Raw genomic sequence first — 20,820 nt, forward strand, 5'->3', positions numbered from 1 at the left:
TGGGTGATACGGATTTAAAGGGGAAAACTTTGTTATAGTTTCTCCTTGCCTGAAACACAAACTTAACAGGGATGCAAGTAGCACCAATCTCACAGTAAGTCACCATGTGAAAGAGCCTAAAGAAGCCTGGAATACACAGGTCTGCCCTTAGTGGTAAAGTAGGATCTTGTTATTCACCTTGCAATGTACTTCCCTGAATAGCATTTTCTTCTTCTGGAGGGTGCCACCACAGGAGTTAAGAATAAGTAACTTTTATTTTGCCAGTGTTTTAAAATTCTTTATTTGAAAAAAAAATGAATGGAAAAATATAGTGAAATGAAACCAGAGTTTCCTTTGTATGGGCTTCCCAATGGAAATCAAACATAATATCAAGGCGTAAGACAAGATTCAAGCATACATAATAAATACAGTCAAACAGTATCAGAAGAAGGTTATGCCATGGAGTGGGCTTGGGCTTCCTCTAGGATAGAAAACCACAATCTTGCCAATTCAAGCCTGCCATAAGGGCTAGAAACTTAGCACTATAAAACCTTGTAGGGGTGTTTTTTTGTATCCATACTGGTCATGAAACCACTAACACCCAATTCACATGAAATATCTTTCATGCCATTATGTAATTAATTATATGGTTGCAACAATCATGTGAAAATGCCAACCACACTTTTCCAGTTACAAGTTCACTGGATAATTAATCCCTCCTTCTGCTAGGGCAGTGTTGCAAGTGACAGCACCACTCCATCAAGTGTCAAATGTCGCTTTACCTTGCAGCCCTGGACATGGGAATCCTCCATACATATATGTGGGTACAATAGATATGACCAATGGCATGAAAACAGTCCTAAACTAATTTTGATGTAGGCTTCCCATGAAACACAATGTGGCCATCTGCCACACATATACTTAATAAGGCTGGGGAGGGGAAGTAAAGATACTTTGTCAGTTTTAATTTAGATCAGTAAACATATCATGCAGTCATGATTCTAAGGCCACAAAGGACTATTGCAATTGTTTGCTTCTGGAGCATCCAAGCCTGGGAACCCAGCTGTTCTTACACCAGCCAGTGTTCAAAAGGACTATTCAGTTCATTACATCAAAACACAAGTTATGTGTGTGGGATGGCATCCATGAGTATAAACAGTCCAGTAGCAAAAACTATCAAGAATTAAGAATCCTAGCTGGCTATGCTCTCCCCTTGCTGTGCAAAGCCAGCCTGGGAACCCCCATCTAGCTCAAATCCAGCACCACAGTTACACTTTCACTGTGGATTCTGGACAAAATCTGTTTTATTTTATGTTCTGGAATAGTTTTTTGTTTATTACTGAAAGCACTTTTCCAATTCATTCAACATTCATTCTAAGATCATTAAATAAATAATCCATGCACGTTACACTAGAAAATCAGCTCCTTCTGTAACCGATCAGGAAAGGTAAGTTGATTTTCTGACTCTTGAGGAAAATATACAAAATAAATATATGCATACAAGAAAAATTGGCGTCTTCACATCTCCTGGGGTTATTAAAGGCAGATCACAACTGTGTCTGCCATATGATGAAATATTGTCATCAGAGGCCTCCTTTGCAAAAAGGCAATACATTGTAGAGATTAAGTCTCAGGCCAACATTCCATTTTAGGTGCTAAAGTGAATAAAATGCAGACTCTCAGAAGCCAAGATCAGGTGCTTGGGTTTGTAAACGTGTCACCTTGACTATGATTATCCGTTATAGGTAGTATTCTCAGACACACAAAAATCAGAAATGGATTGTATAATAAAGAGCAAATCTGAAAGGTCACAGAAAGGGCCAGCATAAAGGGAGAAGTAGATAATCACTCTGCCAGGATGTTCTGCATTTATTTGTCATAACAAAGAAAGATTTCAGCAGATGAAACTTTTCCTGTTGTAGAGTGTGTGTCACTGGGGTGAAAGTTGTACCTGCCAAATATATTCTGCTCATAATTGCCCTGCCCTGTATGCAACTCTTGGATCCTAAGATCTTACACCACAGTGATTTCCAATAGATTAAAGCATCATAAAGTGCATATCCTCTTGGGTTTTAGCAATACCAGAATATACAAAGTACTGGAATACCTTTCTGGCTTAACAAAAATGTTCCTTTTTCCTTTCCACATAATCATTTGGTATCTGCCCAAAGTTCTTACCAAAGCAAAATTTGCAGAAGCATGATCTTGAGCACATTTAAGACAATCTACATATATAATAGAATGAGGTGATGAAGTTCTGGGAGATACTATGGATTATATAATTTAGGCTGCCAGTGAAGAATATTTTTGAAAACCATATGTAAAAGTAACTCCTGCAAGTAGAAACCTACTAAGGTATAAAAGAAAGGCCCTTCTAGTCCCACCTTCTACCTGCTATCCTGGCTTTCTACTTGCAACAAGTTTTTAACATAAATGAGCAATCAAAAATGTAACCCTACGCAAACACATACCACCCACAACTCTGTCCATTCTACCACCTTAGGACTCTGTTACCTCAACTCTGCTACACCAATAAAATCTAGCCCAAGTTGTGAACTAAACTGCATGATTCTGGTCTATTACACTATCTTGCAGCCTGGGTGGGAACCCTAGTCTGTGGCACCTCTGGATCCAGCCTGCAACTGCAACCTATTTTTCCTGAACATAATTGCCATGTAGGGGGGATTTGTGTGTGGTGGAAACTGGGGAGGAAAGGCTTAATCATCCTCTTCTTGACTCCCTCCCACCACCAAAACCACCTGAACTGGCAATTAGGCCAGGAGGGAAAAAGCTTCCATGGGTACAAATAGGAGCTTTTTTCTTAAGTCTAATTACCATACAGGCAGGGTGAGAGAAAGAGAGAGAGAGAGAGAGAGAGAGAGAGGGAGAGAGGGAGAGAGGGAGAGAGGGAGAGAGGGGGGGGGAGAGAGAGGGAGAGAGAGAGAGGGAGAGAGAGAGAGAGAGAGAGAGAGAGAGAGAGGAGAGAGAGAGAGAGAGGGAGAGAGAGAGAGGGAGAAAGAAAGAAAGAAAGAAAGAAAGAAAGAAAGAAAGAAAGAAAGAAAGAAAGAAAGAAAGAAAGAAAGAAAGAAAGAAAGAAAGAAAGAAAGAAAGAAAGGAAGGAAGGAAGGAAGGAAGGAAGGAAGGAAGGAAGGAAGGAAGGAAGGAAGGAAGGAAGGAAGGAAGGAAGGAAGCAAGAAAGGAAGCAAGAAAGAAAAGGAAGCAAGAGAGAATGGAGAGTCTGTATATGCATATGGATAAGGGGGGCAGTGGATGAAAGAGAGAAAGTGTGGAGTAAATGGATGTTTGATGATGACTGATGAATGGTGAGGCAGAGTGACTGAGTGTACAAGGTGACTCCAGCCCCACCAACAGCTGGCATGCAGGACTTGACAGATTGCCTCCCTTGCAGGGAGAGGTCAGGTTCCCTACCTATCTTACAGCATCCCTTGAATAACCTTCCCATCCAACTTACAATTAAATCTCTCTTTTGCCAGCAACAGCAGTTATATTTTTGCAAATACTAACCACTCAACAGGCATGAACTCCTCAGTTAGTTCATTTCATCTTAAGCCTTAAAAATGTGCCACATCCTGACAGCTTTGCTATAAAATGAAATGCTTTGAACAATAAGTGTGAATAGATCCCTTGAAATAAAAACTGCAGAAATACATCAGAAGCTTAAGAGCAGAGGCAATCAGTTACTTTCTCCCTTTGTGAGAAAATCTCCATTGAAAGGCCTGATCCTACATATAATGGCCGCTTCCTTTGTCTGCTTTAAAGACACTACGATGATGTTCTATTAATAGAACCACTTCAGTATGCAGAGATGGAGGATTGTCTCTTGGAGCAAATAACGAGCAAATTTTCTACTGGTACAATTTGATGAAGCATTGCCAAATTCAGAACAGAGGCTCACTAACTTTGCATAGACTATTCAACCATTTAAAAACCTTCTTCACACTCTGTTTTTTCTAGGGACTCAGGAGATGTGAAGGCAGCTGAATTTCATTGAATGCTTGATTAAAAAAGGAACAGATTTGTGACATCAATAAATTAACACACACACTTGCAAAGATTGTAAGACTCGCAGATGCACTGTCAGAATTTCTCCCCCAGACTGTGAAGATATCAAACAAAAGCAAAAAGAATGAAATAAAACAAAGCCAACCAAAAATGTTGCGCTTGCACCAGAATGGTAGATGCTTTCCCCTCTGAACTTGTTTCCGCTGGGCATAAATGAACTGGTGAAACAACCCACTAAGATGTCAAGTCCATCATAATTAAAATGCCCAGGTATGTTTCTGGCAAATCAGCTGTTCTGCAGGAATGGAAAAGTAAAGTATCCATGTGACTTGGATAAGCTGGTGCGATATGTACATCATTCTACTCCATAAATTCTGTGCACATTCCTCCTAAAGGGCAGAAGTGTTAAGAAAAAAGTTCACCTTCTGTGTTAAACCGTTGTCTTCATACAGTAGGTTAGCACTGTGCCTAGGAATAAACTGTTCGCCCTCCTTCTCAGGCCGAAAACACCCCAAAAACTGCTTTCTAGCGACTGGTATTCTGCTCTGCATACAAAGCTTTGCAATCACCATCATTTCCTTTGTTTGCTTTAAAAGAAAAGGCTAAGCTTTTTAAAGACTTTGTTTGTCTTCCCACAATGCCTTGCAAAGGCATCCCAGAGGAGTGACTTACTCATCCTCTCACAAGCCCAGATGCAACTACACTCCTTACAGCTGAGAAACGATGTTGGATGTAAATAAAGATGGCTGTGCAAGGGAAGAATGAGTGAGAATTACATACTCCATATAGACAAAGGAAACTGAATTGGAAGGTCTCCTCATTATCCCTCTCCTCAAGAAAAAAAACCAAACATGCTGCAGCCCCGGCATCTGGCTGCCAGGAGAATCAGCTAGGGAGCAGCACATGTTCCAGAAGATAGGTGATGAAGTCCCAGTGCTTCCAGAGGAGGAAGAGAAAAAGCACTAGCAGGGTGGTGCTCAAGAGACGCATGCGGGTCTTCATCAAGGGCGTGATGAAATTAGCAATGGTGGAGACAAAGACCAGCAGCACGGCCATCAAGGCCAAGATGACATTGATGAATTTGCCCAGCAGGGCCCGGGCATTGGCATTCTCCACCCCTTCCAGCTGCACCACCTGTTGCTGCTGCTGCTGAAGCTCCAGCTTGGTGACGCGAGTCAGGCAGGATTCCACAGCCTCCTGTAGGAGGAAAAGGACAAATGTTAGCTCTGCAGAGGGATGGTGGACTACAGCTCAGTATCTGAGCATGTCCTTTGCAGGCTGAGAGTACCACCTTCAGTCTCATACTTATCTAGTTAACAAGATCATGTAGCTGGTGATGTGAAAGGCCCTCTTTCTGAGATCCTAGAGAATGGCTATGAGTCCGGGTAAACAATAGCTAGGCTCAATGAAGGGAGCTTCCAAGATTCCTAAGATAGCTGAGGCACATCTCCTTTCTTGGAAGGCAGCAATCTTTACACTGTTCTGGCTCAAAGTGAGGGAGGGGGGCACAAGCCAAGCAGTTTGAACACGGGGATACCTTCTATTATATGTTGTGTCCCACAAGGGCCAGGGAAGTCCCCCACTTCCCAGTGTCATCAGGGCCTTCCATTACTAAGAACTGGTTAATGCATGACTTGCAGTTGAGCTGCATCACCACAGCCCTCCCCAGATTTCTTCTACAAAGGCTCGGGGGAGGAGATAAATACCTTGGGAATGCCAGAAATTACAGCATTACTGAAGTTGCTGGTCAATAATCTGGATGCAAACCTCATGTTAAGAGCAGGAAATGCATATAATATATACTTATATATTATTAGAAGGTGGTGGTAACTCACTGGGTGGAGAGTGTTAGGTAGCATGCTCGGTAATCATGTATGTGTATTGTGGTGGCAAGGGAACAAGAGTTGTGTTGTGTCACTCTAATACATCTAGTGGTATCACTCAGACAGAGACTAGTGGAATTAAATTTCCAATTATTTCCCTATTTTGAGAGGGGTGATGTCATGCGAAGAATCCATGCCAGTTGCCCAAGCTAATGCGTTTTCTTTTTACAAAAGTTCTATTAGAATTGTGATGATTTTTATCATCATTATTAGATGTCAACCACAGATGATTAATTTGATTCACAGAAGACAAGAATCAATGGTTGCTAATCACGACAGCTAAATGCAAATGCAATCTCCATGATTAGGAGGGAAATTCTTCTGGTTACCAGATGTTGGGGTTAAGCACAATGATGACTATATCTATCTTGCCCCATTGATGAGTTTCCCAGGGAACAAACTGCTGGCCACTTCTGGAGACAAAATTCTGGATTAGATGGGTCCTTGGCCTGATTCAGCATAGCCATTCCTTATATTTTTTTATAAGAAGATAAACAAAATCTTCTTTCACAATAATGTAACGGTTATGTTTGTTTTTCAGGTTACTAGAATTAGGCATCACAGCAGCTGTGCTGATACAATGATATAGGCTGTGGCACTGGACTGGCATTATAAGTAGGGATGTTGAAGGAATTGGGGGGTGGGGTCCACATTTTGGAGTAAACTCACCAGATCCAAACTGATTTGCAGGCTGGAATTTGGTCCACTCCAGAATCCACATTCCTGCCAAATCATATTAGGTAGCCCAAGGGCCACGTTTTAATTTTTTAACATTCTTTATAAATAAGTTTTTCTAGCACCTTGCAATAGGTAGAAAACATACCAGCTACCATGCAGGTTGAAATAGGGCTGGAAACACCTGTTAGGGTTAAATTGAAACCCCAGTGCTTGTAAAACTATAGTTCACTTGTCCTACCCAAACCAGCTTGAGCATCATGGGAAATAGAACCAAAGTGGCCTTTATTTGACTCTTGATATAAAATGTCGGTTTATTTCCTGGTGACCTGACCCTTACCTACATTCCAGTGGCTCGCATAATAAAAGCCGGTTTAAGCTGGAAACTTCCCTACTATGCATTTCTGCATCACATTTATGCTTATAACCTTGCTTATTGTTACTAATGTGCCTTGCATAGGAATGTCAAACGCTGTTCCAATGTCCCACAAACCTTGACTTGTAAAACTCCTTTGATATGTAAGCAAAGTAATATCATGTCTGTCTCCAGTTTAGGGGGCGCCCGGTTGCAGCTGGGCCTCCCCTCAATAGTTGCCTTTGTCTGCTCCTGCATAGTGCTTATCTCCAGGACATGCGAAATATGCAGACATAGAGTCTAAGAGATAGTCTTGATGTTTCCACTTTGTCCTTCCCCCTGTACCCCTTTACCTCCTTACATATGCCCCAAAGCTATGACAGTTAGCAATTGCTTCTTTTGTATTTTATGACGTGAACCCGATATTGTAAACTTCGGGGTAAGCCTATATAAACCCTTGAACACCAATAAACGAGGTTCCCATGCTGGCCTGCTTCGGCTTGTAAGTATTGGGTCCCCTTTGCAAAGGTTTTTGTCTCATGTTACTTGATCTCTGATAGTGGGTTCATTTGCACTCAACTCCGCACTCTTCCCGGGTGTAATAAGCGAGTTGGGGTTGACAGGGCGACTTGCGTGTTGGGTTTGGACCTAACAATTGGGGGCTCGTCCAGGATCCCTTTTTGCCATTGCACCCCTTAATTTGATAACAGGCGCCACGAGAGAATTTTCTCGGTTATCAATAAAAGCGGGCAGCTTTGACACTTTGGGGATAAAGCACAGTTGAGGAAAACCCGCTATCAGACGTCATGGGAAATAAAGGGAGTGTGCCGGTAAAGGACAGCCCTTTGGGAATAATGTGTATGCTGTGGCAAGAGGAGGACTTGCCTGTGCGTAAGAGAGGCCTGAAAAAGAGAAAGATGATTGAGCTCTGTGCGGTAGCGAGACCGTGGGTAACTGCAGTATTGGCACCGGGTGAACGGTAGCCAAAGAGTGGCTCCTTTAAACCCGTTCCTTTAAGAGGAGTAGGGGAGCGGATTGAGGTAAAACATTCAGATTAATTGCATTTCTGGCTCCTATGGCAGATGGGAGTGCAGAGATTAAAGGGTTTTTACAATGCTGAAAGACAGATCTTTGACCGGTGAGGCCCCCCCTCCAAGTTATTTTTCTGAGGATGACTCAGATAGAAGAATGATTTTAAGTCGTTCTATTATGCTTTCCGCGCCAGCGCCGCCTTCCAGCCCCGAAGGCGGGGCTCCTCGGCCGGCGCGGAAACAAGTCTCTTCCGATTCAAGTGCTGAGACGGAAGAGAAGGATCCAGGAGAGGGGCCCTCAGGGGGGAACGGTCACGCGCTTGCGAAAAGGAGAAAAAGAGAAACGGTTATTGACTAAGGAAACGCCATTGATTGTGCGAGACCAGCCGTACCTGGACGCCCAGGGACGGGTCAGACTCCTAGGTGTGTAAGGCTTGTGTTTTCCCGGGAAGTAAGAACGTAAGAATGGTAATAGGAAGGATTTGCATAAAAGAAATGTGTATGAGTTGGGTACCCAAGTGAGAGGTTGTATGCGTATAGCTTTTTTTTGAGTTTATGTATGAAAGTTTTTCTGTGGGTTTGTTTTCAAGGGAACTTTCCTTCCATTACTGTCGTTCATAAATCATGCTGATTTTACCTTTTCCTCTTTTAACTGCTTGGATCAGCTGCGCTGCCCACCTGTTCTCTTAGTAGTTCTTAGCATTTTTTAAAAAGAAAGTATAGGATTTGAACTAAGCGATTCCTTTTAGAATGTCAGGATTTCTTTTTCTTTTGTTGCTGTACTGGGTTAACTCCTTCTTCCCTTCCTCCTTATTTGATATGAATTTAGATTATTAAGGTTTTTTTGTGTTTGTCTGTCTTGCTTGCCACAAATTACTTGTGTGCATCTTCCTTCCTGATGTAATGTTTTATATCCTCCTTATCTCAGTCAAATTGTTTTCTCAGTCTGTTGAAACAGTGGGATGATTGTTTTCTCTGCAGCAGTCTTATGCTTTAAGTCTCACGTGATCCCTATGGTTTACTATGTTTTATATAAAGACGGATTGGCTGTGTTTTCCTAATTATTGTGCTGTCTGTTATGTGATTGTAACTTATTAAATATAATTTCTTTTTTCAGCCCTTGCCGTTTGACATTAATCCCAATAGCAGATGTTCACAGGGGGGGGGGGGATATTTGTCTAGAATAAGTTTTGCTTTTCATTATTTGTCAGTTATTTCTTATCTTGTAAATGTTACGTTTCTTTTGACGTGGTTCTGTTTTTTTGTTTGTTTGTTTGTTTTGTTACTGCATGTTGAGCCAGAATTACAGAAAAGGGAAAGAGAATGGTTTCCCCCCCCCCCTGTTCTCTAGATCTAGCACAAACGTATTAAGCATACATCTTGAAATCAGGAGAAGATACTAGAGTTCCTTTTGTTTAGATTAGACCTGAACCTTTGGCTGTTGCTTGTAGATAAAAGCCTGGCACAGTTAGTTTTTCTGTCAGTGGCCAAAGGGGCAAAAATAACAAAATTACTTTTGAAACTACTCTACCCATTTACCTTTATATAAAGGGAGGCAATTGTAAGTGCCAACTAAATTTGTATGTAGTGCCTTGTGGGCAGAAATGTTTTCCTCCCCCCATACACTTTGACAGGGAAGAGATACCCATGAATTAGAAAGGTTGTAAGTAAAATGAAGGATTCTAGGAAATAAGTTATTTTGATGGTAGAGGAAGGATAGTTTGAGAAATATTTATTGATGGTAATAAGAAAAGGGAAAAATGACAGGAAAAGGGAAAAATGACAGGAAATAACAAAATGTTGTATGTGGGGTTTTTTTCCTCTCTTCTTCATCATTGTTGCTAGATTGTGGATTAGAACCTATACCTGTTTAAACTTTTGAACTTGGGTAAATATATATATATATATATTTGGAAGTCAACAACAAAACTTCTTGAAGGTTCTTTCTTCCATAAGGAAAATAAAACCTCTTCTTGAGGTACTCGATCCCAGGTAATTGTTTTAAATTTGTCTGTGAAATGTATGATTTGCCCATTTCCTAGATAGGCAAAACTGAGGCCACCTTGCTGTTTAAACCTAATGTGATGCCCTCTTGTGACTAGGTAAATTCATTAGCAAAAGGGGACCAAAATGCAGAGCTTCCAGCCACAGTAATTGTCTACCTCATATTAGAATTCACATTGGGAATCAATATTACTTTGCTTCCAAAACAGAAACTCATCCCCAGTTGCTCTTTGACTGAAGATGGACCAGGACTTTCAACAGGAAAATGCTTTCCTCATTGTCATACCTTGTGCATATAAATCACACTATTACTAATGAACTTTTTTCTTTTAAAATGATGTTCACAATTCTAACGCATGTTAGTGCATTTATTCCTTGACAGGCACTTAGAGCAACTGCTCTACATACAGGATGAGCACCATTGGAACTCTCTGCTGATTTGGAACAGAACAATCTATTTGTGCCACTAACATCTCTTTGTTTTGCATTCATAGCAAGAGGTATAAATCCTTTTTTCTCTGCTTTCCGTGGCTACTTTTCATGAGCAAGGCTCTACATAGCCAGAGGATGGGGAAACTCAGAAGTTTAGAATATGTTGTACTGTTGTGTGTTTTGTCTGTCTGTTGCAAAAACAATATTTTGGTTTTGTCCACTTTGATCAGAAGTCTCATCTGTGGCCATGGATGTTTTATTTTTATATTTTCTTTACTGCACTGAAGTGTTTTCTCCCCAAGGAACATTTTCCTTTTGCGTGTGTATCACAGAAGATTTTTATTTTGAGACATTTTGGACTCGATCTTTGAATTGCTCCAGGACCAGAACACGATATGCAACTGGCATGCTATTTTCCTGTATTGCTGCAATAACAGCATAGAGGCCTGCTTCATTCTACCTAACCACAGAACTATTTTCGGGCCTATTTTGGCCAGCAACCTGAAACGGGCACCTTGTGCAAGTTTGCAATCTTTTCATACAGTCCCTCGGGGGGAGGGGGGGGAATGAAGATTCTTTCATTATTCCAGTTTCTCTGCCTAGCATCAGCAAAAGACACACATGTTCAGTGGAAGCTGTAACTGAACAGGAACAGGAACAGGATGAACTTTGTGCAAGCCATCCCACAGTGTGTTTATTTGTTTTATTTACTTGTTTTCTTTGTAATATTTCCATTGTAATATTGAATGTAACTGTTTATGCATTGTCCTTTAAGAATGTGTTGTTGTTATTGTTTTCCCTTCATAATTTATATGTTATGGCTGTTTTGTTCTTTAGATGTTTTTACTTTTCAAATCCTTCTGAGTGATTCTGTAATAGGGGTTTACTGAATTTGGCTACTTCAGATGTGAGGTTCATCAATGTGAAGTTTTGACCCATTTGTTTATTTTCTCACTCTGTCATTACAATGGCTAGGAATAGGTAACAATTAATGTGAATGGATGTCAACACCATAAGAATCTAGGAAGATGATAGTTTGGAATTCCATCAAGATTGCTTTTCTCTCAAAATGATTAATGTATCTTATGGCTTTTTCATGCTAAGAAATGAATTAAGTTCAACTATTGCATATTCTGGACATGGGTGCATGTGCCTTAGAACATTTTGTGATTATGATGTTATTGATAAGTACTATACACAACCTATGCTAACATTTCAATAGATGCCTTTGTGGTATTAAGGAAATGGTAGGATGTGATTTTCCATTTAAAGTCCCTGTATGGATCATCCAGAGAATATTAGTTAATCCAGATTTGTTTCAACACACCGACCTAGCTGATCTTCAGACACTACCTTCTCATCCTATGTACAGAAACAATTAGAAGCATTTAAACAAATGGGGGAGCAAGTACACTCTAGATAGCGCATGATTGCCATACAGTCACTTACATTATAGATAAGCACTCACAGATATAGGCACATATAGGCACATGGATGATTTTGGATTCCCTGTTTGGCTGGGATAAGGATGCCAAAGAAGGTTTAACCCTTATAATGCACCCCATTGTGGTGATTTTGAATTCTGATCTTTGTCTAATTAGCCCTTGTAATGTGTATCCATCTCATATGGCACAGTCACACCCTGGAAGTCAGTATTGGAGCCAGGGGGCACAACGGTGCTTGCTAATATGTGAAAGGTCATCTGTGTACATCTGCCTTTCACATAAAAGGAGGGAGTGGTACGGCTTGGCTAACCCCGTTTTGGTTCAAGTGGAATCTAGGAGGTGCAAAAGCCAAGAGCTATAACTTCCACCCCAACTCACACATACCCCCACGGCTGGTAATGCGTTCCAGAGGTTTTGTGCATAGAAAAACAAGGGCAGAGTTAAACGCTGTCGCATAAATGTTATCTTAATCCTTGGCGGATACACCCCCATCCACAGGGAATCCCATTGCTCGTTAGAAATAGCATTAGTTTTCCTTTTTTCTTGACTAGAAGCACACATATCGGAAAATATATACAGACATAGGGGGTCTTCTTATATTGAGACCCCCCCCCACTGGCCTGGACTTTACAGGAGACAGGGACAACCAAAACAAGGAACACACACTTCACCACATGGATAAGTGGGAGTCCCCTTTGTTACTTAAGGAGTACAGTCTCCTTTGCTTCCTGCTACAGCTTAAACGAGGTAGAGGAGGGCTTGGTGATAAGCGGTTTAGTAAGAAGTGAGGTCTGTGTGACCAATACATGTGATATACCCACTTGAAAATGGCAATTGGACTTTGAAGAATGGGACATAAAACAGTGGGTAAGGTAATATTACTGCTGAGATGGTAGCATTTGTTGCATTTGATTTTCCTTTGGTCACTGACTTGTTCTTTTCCTATTGGGCTTAACGGGTCGCCAAATGCCTGCTGGCCCTTGGTGGATCTGTGAATTTTGGTCTAGCTGGCAGAAGATATTGTTTTATGTGATTATAGTAATAGTTTTTTAAAATTATTATTACTGGATGTTGTTACTTGCAATGTATTTCTAATGTTATTCAGTTAATGTCTATAGGTCTCTGAGTTTAGTTTTAGGGACCAAAACCAAGCAAACGGGCCATTCTAGTAGTATCAAAAGGTCCAGTCATACTTGACAGTTCCTTGGTCGATGTACTGAAAAGGGAGTTGAGCAGACTGACGCAAGATTGTGTTTTATGTTGTAATAGTTATAGTATTATTAATAGCTGTTTGTTGCTGTATACAATGCATCCCAAATTTAATCCAGCTTGCTTCCGCCTGCCTGCATAGGCTGATTTCTTCATTTTCCCGAAAGCCGCAACCGACTTACATGGAAATGGCTTTGAGACCGATTTGGCAACCCAAACAAAGTAATACAGCTACCCGAGAGACCAGTTAGTCTCTCAGGGCTGAAAGGGGGGACTGTTAGGGTTAAATTGAAACCCCAGTGCTTGTAAAACTATAGTTCACTTGTCCTACCCAAACCAGCTTGAGCATCATGGGAAATAGAACCAAAGTGGCCTTTATTTGACTCTTGATATAAAATGTCGGTTTATTTCCTGGTGACCTGACCCTTACCTACATTCCAGTGGCTCGCATAATAAAAGCCGGTTTAAGCTGGAAACTTCCCTACTATGCATTTCTGTATCACATTTATGCTTATAACCTTGCTTATTGTTACTAATGTGCCTTGCATAGGAATGTCAAACGCTGTTCCAATGTCCCACAAACCTTGACTTGTAAAACTCCTTTGATATGTAAGCAAAGTAATATCATGTCTGTCTCCAGTTTAGGGGGCGCCCGGTTGCAGCTGGGCCTCCCCTCAATAGTTGCCTTTGTCTGCTCCTGCATAGTGCTTATCTCCAGGACATGCGAAATATGCAGACATAGAGTCTAAGAGATAGTCTTGATGTTTCCACTTTGTCCTTCCCCCTGTACCCCTTTACCTCCTTACATATGCCCCAAAGCTATGACAGTTAGCAATTGCTTCTTTTGTATTTTATGACGTGAACCCGATATTGTAAACTTCGGGGTAAGCCTATATAAACCCTTGAACACCAATAAACGAGGTTCCCATGCTGGCCTGCTTCAGCTTGTAAGTATTGGGTCCCCTTTGCAAAGGTTTTTGTCTCATGTTACTTGATCTCTGATAGTGGGTTCATTTGCACTCAACTCCGCACTCTTCCCGGGTGTAATAAGCGAGTTGGGGTTGACAGGGCGACTTGCGTGTTGGGTTTGGACCTAACACACCCCTGTAATAGATGGTATTTGATAGTATGCCATTCCTCACAGGGGCACTATACTGAGGAGGGGGAGAACATCACATACAGTCCATCACAGGGGCAATTTTGCACTTTCTAGTGGCTCTGAGCTGCTAGAAAAACCCACTAAAAATACATTAAAAATAAATAAAAGGTAGCCCTCAGACCATTTTTCAAACTTACAAGGACCTTTTGTTGCTTTTAAAAACAATTTTGCATGGATTTTTAATTTAAAAAATCCACACATGCTGTTTGAAACAGGACAGAAGAAGAGATCAGTCCCATGTGAAATCAGCATCGACTGAATGGAACCCAATCCGTCCAGGTTCAGCCCTAGTTGTGTGCCAGGTCAATACATGATTTTTACATCACTGCATGAAGTCTGCACTGATGGCACTGTCAGGCACAGTATTATGTACACCTATTACAGATATCTGTTAACAGACACTCTGTTACCACACGCAGTGCAGATGTGTGGAGAGAATACATGGTTGGGCAGCAGTGAGGAGGGGTCATAGTTGGGGCTGCCCTGAATATATTACGTACCATTCTAAAATATCTTCATGGTGCAATAGCCTATGTACAATATAGACTGTATAAAGTAATTGTAATGGGTTTGGAATGGAAAGGTAGCCTAACAAGATGGGAATAATTATTCATCTCACACAGAAAATCATTCTAGCTGTATTAGCTGAAAGCCATTCTTAGTTCATTTGGAGCCCTGACACACATCTATGGGATAGGGTTATCTGGCAGCAGTCTAAAACCCCTTACTTTAGAGAGCTGCACAGAGTTCCATTGAAGTCCTAGTAAATCCTGCAAAACATTTATGGAGATCCTGGTACAGTTGAGCCATCAGATATGAGTCATTCACATAACCATTTTCTCTCACCTCCTCTTCCCCCCGTGCCAAATTCAATCCACCTCACCTTAATGTTTCCTCTGTTGCCATATGGGGGCAGGAAAATACTCCATGGGGGTATGTTCATCTATTAGAGTCAACAGGAGCATTTTATACATGGGATTTTAAAATTATTATTTAGACCTGAAAGAGGACACCCAGGAAATAAAATGAATATTGGTCAGACTCTGTTGTGGAAGAACGGATGAAGCACTGAACTAATGCTTAGCAGATCTGAGTTTTATTCCCAGTTCTTTCTGAGCTGCTAAACAACTCTGGATGAGGGTGAGAGCAACATTTTTGCTTCTGTTCCCGCAGCTGGCGAAATTAGAAGAATCCAAGGTTATGGCACCTCTGTAAAGGCACTTGAGATTAAAAAGGTCTGTGTACTGCACTGTCAGAAATGACACACAGCAGAACATCTTCTGGACAGATAGAAGGTGGACTCTAGGCAGCAATTAGTTTTGCTAAATGACCATTGACAGAATGGACCAAATCCCCAGCCATTTCCCAAAGCAGTCTGCAGGCAAGGCCCATTACCTTAATTGCCACTACCTCAATGGCTTCAAGCTTCTGTACTGTTAAGTTGGCAGCTAAATGGCATCCCTCTGGAGGCCACATTTAGCTTAAGGGTTTCCAATTGTTAACTACTATCATACTGCATAGAGACTGAAAGTGCTGAGAGACACCCTGAAGCTATGAAGAACAAGAGAGGGGAGAAAATCCCAAAATCAGCACAATAACAAATTGGGAGTTCATCTCTGTGTCATTAAACACCATGTCCTTCCTTCTTTGGGGGCCTCAAATAATAGTACAGTGGGCTTAAAATGACTTCCATGGGCTTGTAGTCATTTCTGTATAAACTGGGTAAGTCTCTGGACCTTGGATACCACCCCATGTTATCTAATTTGCACAGTAACATTTTTCCTGTCTCAGAAAGAGCACAAAAGATATGTAATGTGGCCGACAGGAACACAGGAAGAAGTCTTACAGTGCATCAGACCATTAGTACACCTAAGCTCAGTATTGTATGTACCAAGGGTTCCCAAACTGTGGTCTGTGGACCACCAGTGGTCTGCAGCATGTCTACATATCCATACTGATTTTTAATTGTATTTTTCTTGCTTCTTTTATTTCTTATATTTCATTTTGTTGTATTACAATTTGAATTCTATGGAATGCAAATGTAATACAATACAAGAAATGAAATCTACCTATATGATATTTTTGTAAGCGTTCACAGGTAGCGTGAAGCTAACAGGTTGGGCAGGCAAGGACAAACCGTGGTGGCCCCCGAACTGTGGAACAGCTTCCCCGATGAGGTGCGCCTGGCGCCGACACTAGTATCTTTTTGGCGCCAGGTGAAAACCTTTTTATACTCCCAGGCATTTTAAAGTGTGTTTTAAATAGCATTTTCATCATTATTTGTATTTTGGATGTTTGGTTCTTTTATTGTTTGTTTGCTTTGTTTTCTTGATTTATTGTATTTATACATTGCTTGTTTTTTATCTTTTTGTACACCGCCCAGAGAGCCTTCGGGCTTAGGGCGGTATATAAATTAAATTAAATAAATAAATAAATAAACCACAATGTCTAGGGCAGCGGTGGGCCTGCACAGCAAGACCCAGAACTTGGCCTCACCAGGTAGGTGGGAGGCCACCCAGGGGAGGAGAGGTCTGGCACCCCTGGTGGTGGTGGTGGGGAGAAGGGAGTTTTGGTGACCCCTGGGATGGTGATGGGGAGAAAGGGGAGGGGAGCTCTGGCTACACCTGAGGGGAATGAGGGAGAACTACAGCAAACCGTGGGGGCAGAGGGGAGCTTTGGTGACCCAAGGAAGGGGGGTTGGCGACGGTAGGTGGGTTTGATGAGTGAAGCGAGCAGGGGCGGAGCCCCCAGTCAGCAATAAGAATACAATGAAAAAATATACAGCATCTAGTGTAGCACATTACAATTGCTACAACAGGCAGAAAAATCATTGTCTGCCAAGACTCTTAGCAATTTTCTAGTGGTCCATGGGGGGAAAAAGTCTGTGAACCTCTGGTCTATGCATTAACTGGCAGCAGCTCTTAGTAATGTTGAAGGTCTGGTTCTGAGCACTGCCTGTATAGGAGCCCACCTAGTATTTGTACATAAGTTCTTGACATTTGGGAAGGAGAGTGAATATATGGAAAGAATGAATATTGAACAGGGAGGAACAGTTGTCAGATCAGCTGTACTAACATCCCATGTGTTTCCCTACCTGGATGTCCCTGGCTCTCTCATAGGACTGGTAAGCCACCTTCTCCTCCATGCTAGCCAGCTCCTGCTTGAGATTGGTCATCTCATTCTGGTGAAGCTCTGTCAGGTCATTCAGCTGCTCTTCTAGGCGCTCATATCTGTGTTGTGGGAGAGGAAGAAAAACATGCAGCAGGTGAAAAATTTGAGACAAGAGATGTCAGTGAAGCTCACTGTATTCAGGTTCGGATTTGAGTTTTGCGGGCTCATAATGCATCAAAGAAGAGCTGATCCAGAGAAGAATTCCTTCCTCCCACCAGCATTTCCCAATTCACACTCTCCCCTCAAGATTTACAAGCTGGAAGTGGTAGAGGCATCCAGGTAAGTGGGAAGGAGGGAGCTCTGTCCATTCCCCTCCTAGCAATGTCAGCAGTTCTTTGGTAAAATATGTCTCTCATGGACCATCAAGCCTTTCAAGCTCCAGAGAGATAGGAGAGAAGGGACAGACCTCATCCTTCCCTTGTGCCAAGTGTTGCTGCTACTGGCTAATGAGTCCTTAAAAGTAGAAGGAGCAGGGAAGGAACTGTTCCAAGTAACTTTGGAACACTAGATTTGCTCAGAAAATAAGCCAAGTTAATTCCTTCCTCTTTCAAGCCACTGTTCTGAGTACTATACTGAGTTCTGCATCCATGCAATATTGCACTATTATGACAGTTGAATGTTTTCAGTCTTAGGGGACTCTCATGTTAGACTCACTAGCCTCTTTGTTATCCAAAATCAATCAGACTGATAAACGAATTAAGCAATGAACTTGGCAGTGCTAATGAAAATACTAGCCCACAAACAACCCCAACTTTATTATTTATTTATTAGATTTATAGCCTGCCCTTTCTCCCAGTAGGAGCCCCAGGCAGCAAACAAAAGCACTAAAAACACTTTAACACATAATAAAAACAGACTTTAAAATATATTAAAACAAAACAACCATTAAAACATATTAAAACAAAACATCTTTAAAAACATTTTTTAAAAACATCTATTTTTTTTAAAAAAGAAGATTTAAAAACATTAAAAAGCAATTCCAACACAGACACAGACTGGGAAAAGGTCTCTACTTAAAAGGCTTGCTGAAAGAGGAAGGTCTTCAGTAGGTGTTGAAAAGATAACAGAGATGGTGCCTGCCTAATATTTAAGGGAAGGGAATTCCAAAGGGTAGGTGCCACTACACTAAAGTTCCGTTTCCTACATTGTGCAGAATGGACCTCCTGATAAGATGCTAGCCAGCTGGGGAGGACTAGCCTCAGAGGGAGGCAATGGTAAACCCCCACTGAATACCGTTTACCATGAAAACCCTATTCATAGGGTCGCCATAAGTCAGGATCGACTTGAAGGCAGTCCATTTCCATTTCATAGCTCAGTGGTAGGGCACATGCAAAGGTCACATTGCTTTACATGCAAAGGTCCAAAATTTGGTCTCTGGAAGAGACTATTGCCTGGAATCCTGGAGAGCCAATGCTAGTCCACGTCATCAGTACTGAGCTAGATGGTACCAAACAGCCTGACTCGGTATAAAAGAGGAAAGAGATCCAAGGGCCACAGTGACTCTGAAATTTATTTATGTATTTTATTAACAACATTTATATATGGCTTTATTATCATAGCTTAAGAAGAGCCCTGGTGGATAAGATGTAAGGCCTATCTAGTCCAGCATCCTGTTTTCTATAGTGCCCAGCCAGATGCCCTTTGGGAAGCTCACAAGCAGGTCATATGAGGGCAATGTCCTGCTGAAGTTCCCCAGTGACTGTTATTCAGAAGCCTGCTGCTTCTGACACTGGAGGCAGAACATAGCCATTGTTGCTAGTAGCCCTTGATAGCATTTTACGCCATGGATTTGTCTAAGCGTCTTTTAAAGCCATCAAAGTTGGTGGCCATCACCACATCTTGTGGTAGTAAATTCCATAATTTAAGTGTGTGAAGAAGTTACTGGTTTTGTCTGCCCTGACTGTCCCACCATTCAGCTTTGATGACCCCAGGTTCACACAATTAGCTTACTTTGAAGTAGCAAAGTTTCCAAGGAGAAAAGAGGAAAAACTGGTGAGAGAAAGACATACAGAAAATTATTCTGATATATTTTGGCCTGAGTATCTTGTTATTCTACTCATATTCTAAAGAAAGAAAGATACTACTGTTCATGAGATGATTTTATTCAGTTCCTTTTTTTGCTGTTTTTAGCTTGCAATTTGCTTATGAGCTGCTGTTTTTTCTTTTTCATTTTCTATTTTAACGCAATAGCCCAGTCACTGGCTTGGCTTGATGCTATATAAGGTTAAAGGAATTAATAGCAACGATGTTTTGAAGCATAGAGAGAGCATCAGTTTCCCATGGTTGGTCCAGGACTGGCCCAAGATGTTTTGATGCCTGAGGTGAAGAACAAGACTGCATCCTCCACTCCCACATTCCATTTACAAAATTCAGTGGGACTGGAAGTCACATTTTACTTGGAACACTGCTGACAGGGTACCTTCCTCCACCACACCAGAGGGCAGCAGCTAGGTTAGGTGGTACATGGCAGATTAGCTTAAGAGCTAAGGGGGAATTAAAGGGTCTGTCACCCCAGCATCTGCCACCTGATGCTGCCACCTCACCTTATTTTTATTTATCTATTTGATTTATTATTTGATTTATATCCTGCCCTTCCTCCCAGCATGAGCCCAGAGTGGCAAACAGAAGCGCTAAAAACACTTTAAAACATCATAAAAACAGACCTTAAAATACATTAAAACAAAACAACGTTAAAAACATTTTTAAAAAAAGCTTTAAAAACATCTTTTTTAAAAAGGGTTAAAAACTATTTAAAAAACATATTAACAAGCAATTCTAACACAGACGCAGACTGGGATAGGTCTCAACCTAAAAGGCTTGTTGAAAGAGGAAAGTCTTCAAAAGGCGCCGAAAAGATAGCAGAGAATGGTGCCTGCCTAATATTCAAGGGGAGGGAATTCCACACAGTAGGCCGCCACACTAAAAGTCCATTTCCTGTATTGTGCAGGACAAACCTCCTGATAAGATGGTATCTGCAGGAGGCCCTCATCTGCAGAGTGCAGTGATCAACTGGGTATACAACGGATAAGATGATCTTTCAGGTATCCTGGTCCCAAGCTGTATAGGGCTTTGTACACCAAAACTAGAACCCTGACTTAGCCCAGTAGCTAGTAGGTAGCCAGTGCAATTCTTTCAGCAGTGGGTTAACATGTTGGTGATACCCTGCCCCAGTGAGCAAACTCACCGCCGCATTTTGCACTAGCTGCAGCTTCCAGACCAACCTTAAGGGTAGCCCCACATAGAGTACATTACAGTAATCCAGCCTGGAGGTTACCAGTGCATGGATAAAGTGGTCCAAACTTTAGTTTTGCCTGGAGCTGAATGACCATTTAAGTACACTGATAGATGGCCAAAGAATACCCTGGTTTTCAGCCTTGATATGTTCACAAAGTTGGTTACAATGAAAATGTAGTCAGATATATAACAGGGATACATGAGAATGTACGCAGAGTCT

The 20,820-nt window shown here is 41.5% G+C and overlaps 1 protein-coding gene across 1 annotated transcript; it reads right to left on the reverse strand.

The window, feature by feature from the left end:
• Window positions 1–242: 242 nt before the first annotated feature.
• On the reverse strand, window positions 243–17,427 carry LOC133375437 (transmembrane and coiled-coil domains protein 2-like; the record flags this gene model as incomplete). Its single annotated transcript, XM_061607015.1, has 2 exons — window positions 243–5,199; window positions 17,290–17,427. Coding segments are annotated over 2 exons (450 nt in total), but the record flags the coding sequence as incomplete, so codon positions are not given.
• Between the last annotated feature and the right edge of the window lie 3,393 nt (window positions 17,428–20,820).

Source organism: Rhineura floridana, unplaced genomic scaffold, assembly GCF_030035675.1.
Source record: "Rhineura floridana isolate rRhiFlo1 unplaced genomic scaffold, rRhiFlo1.hap2 scaffold_64, whole genome shotgun sequence".
Taxonomy (NCBI): Eukaryota; Metazoa; Chordata; class Lepidosauria; order Squamata; family Rhineuridae; genus Rhineura; species Rhineura floridana.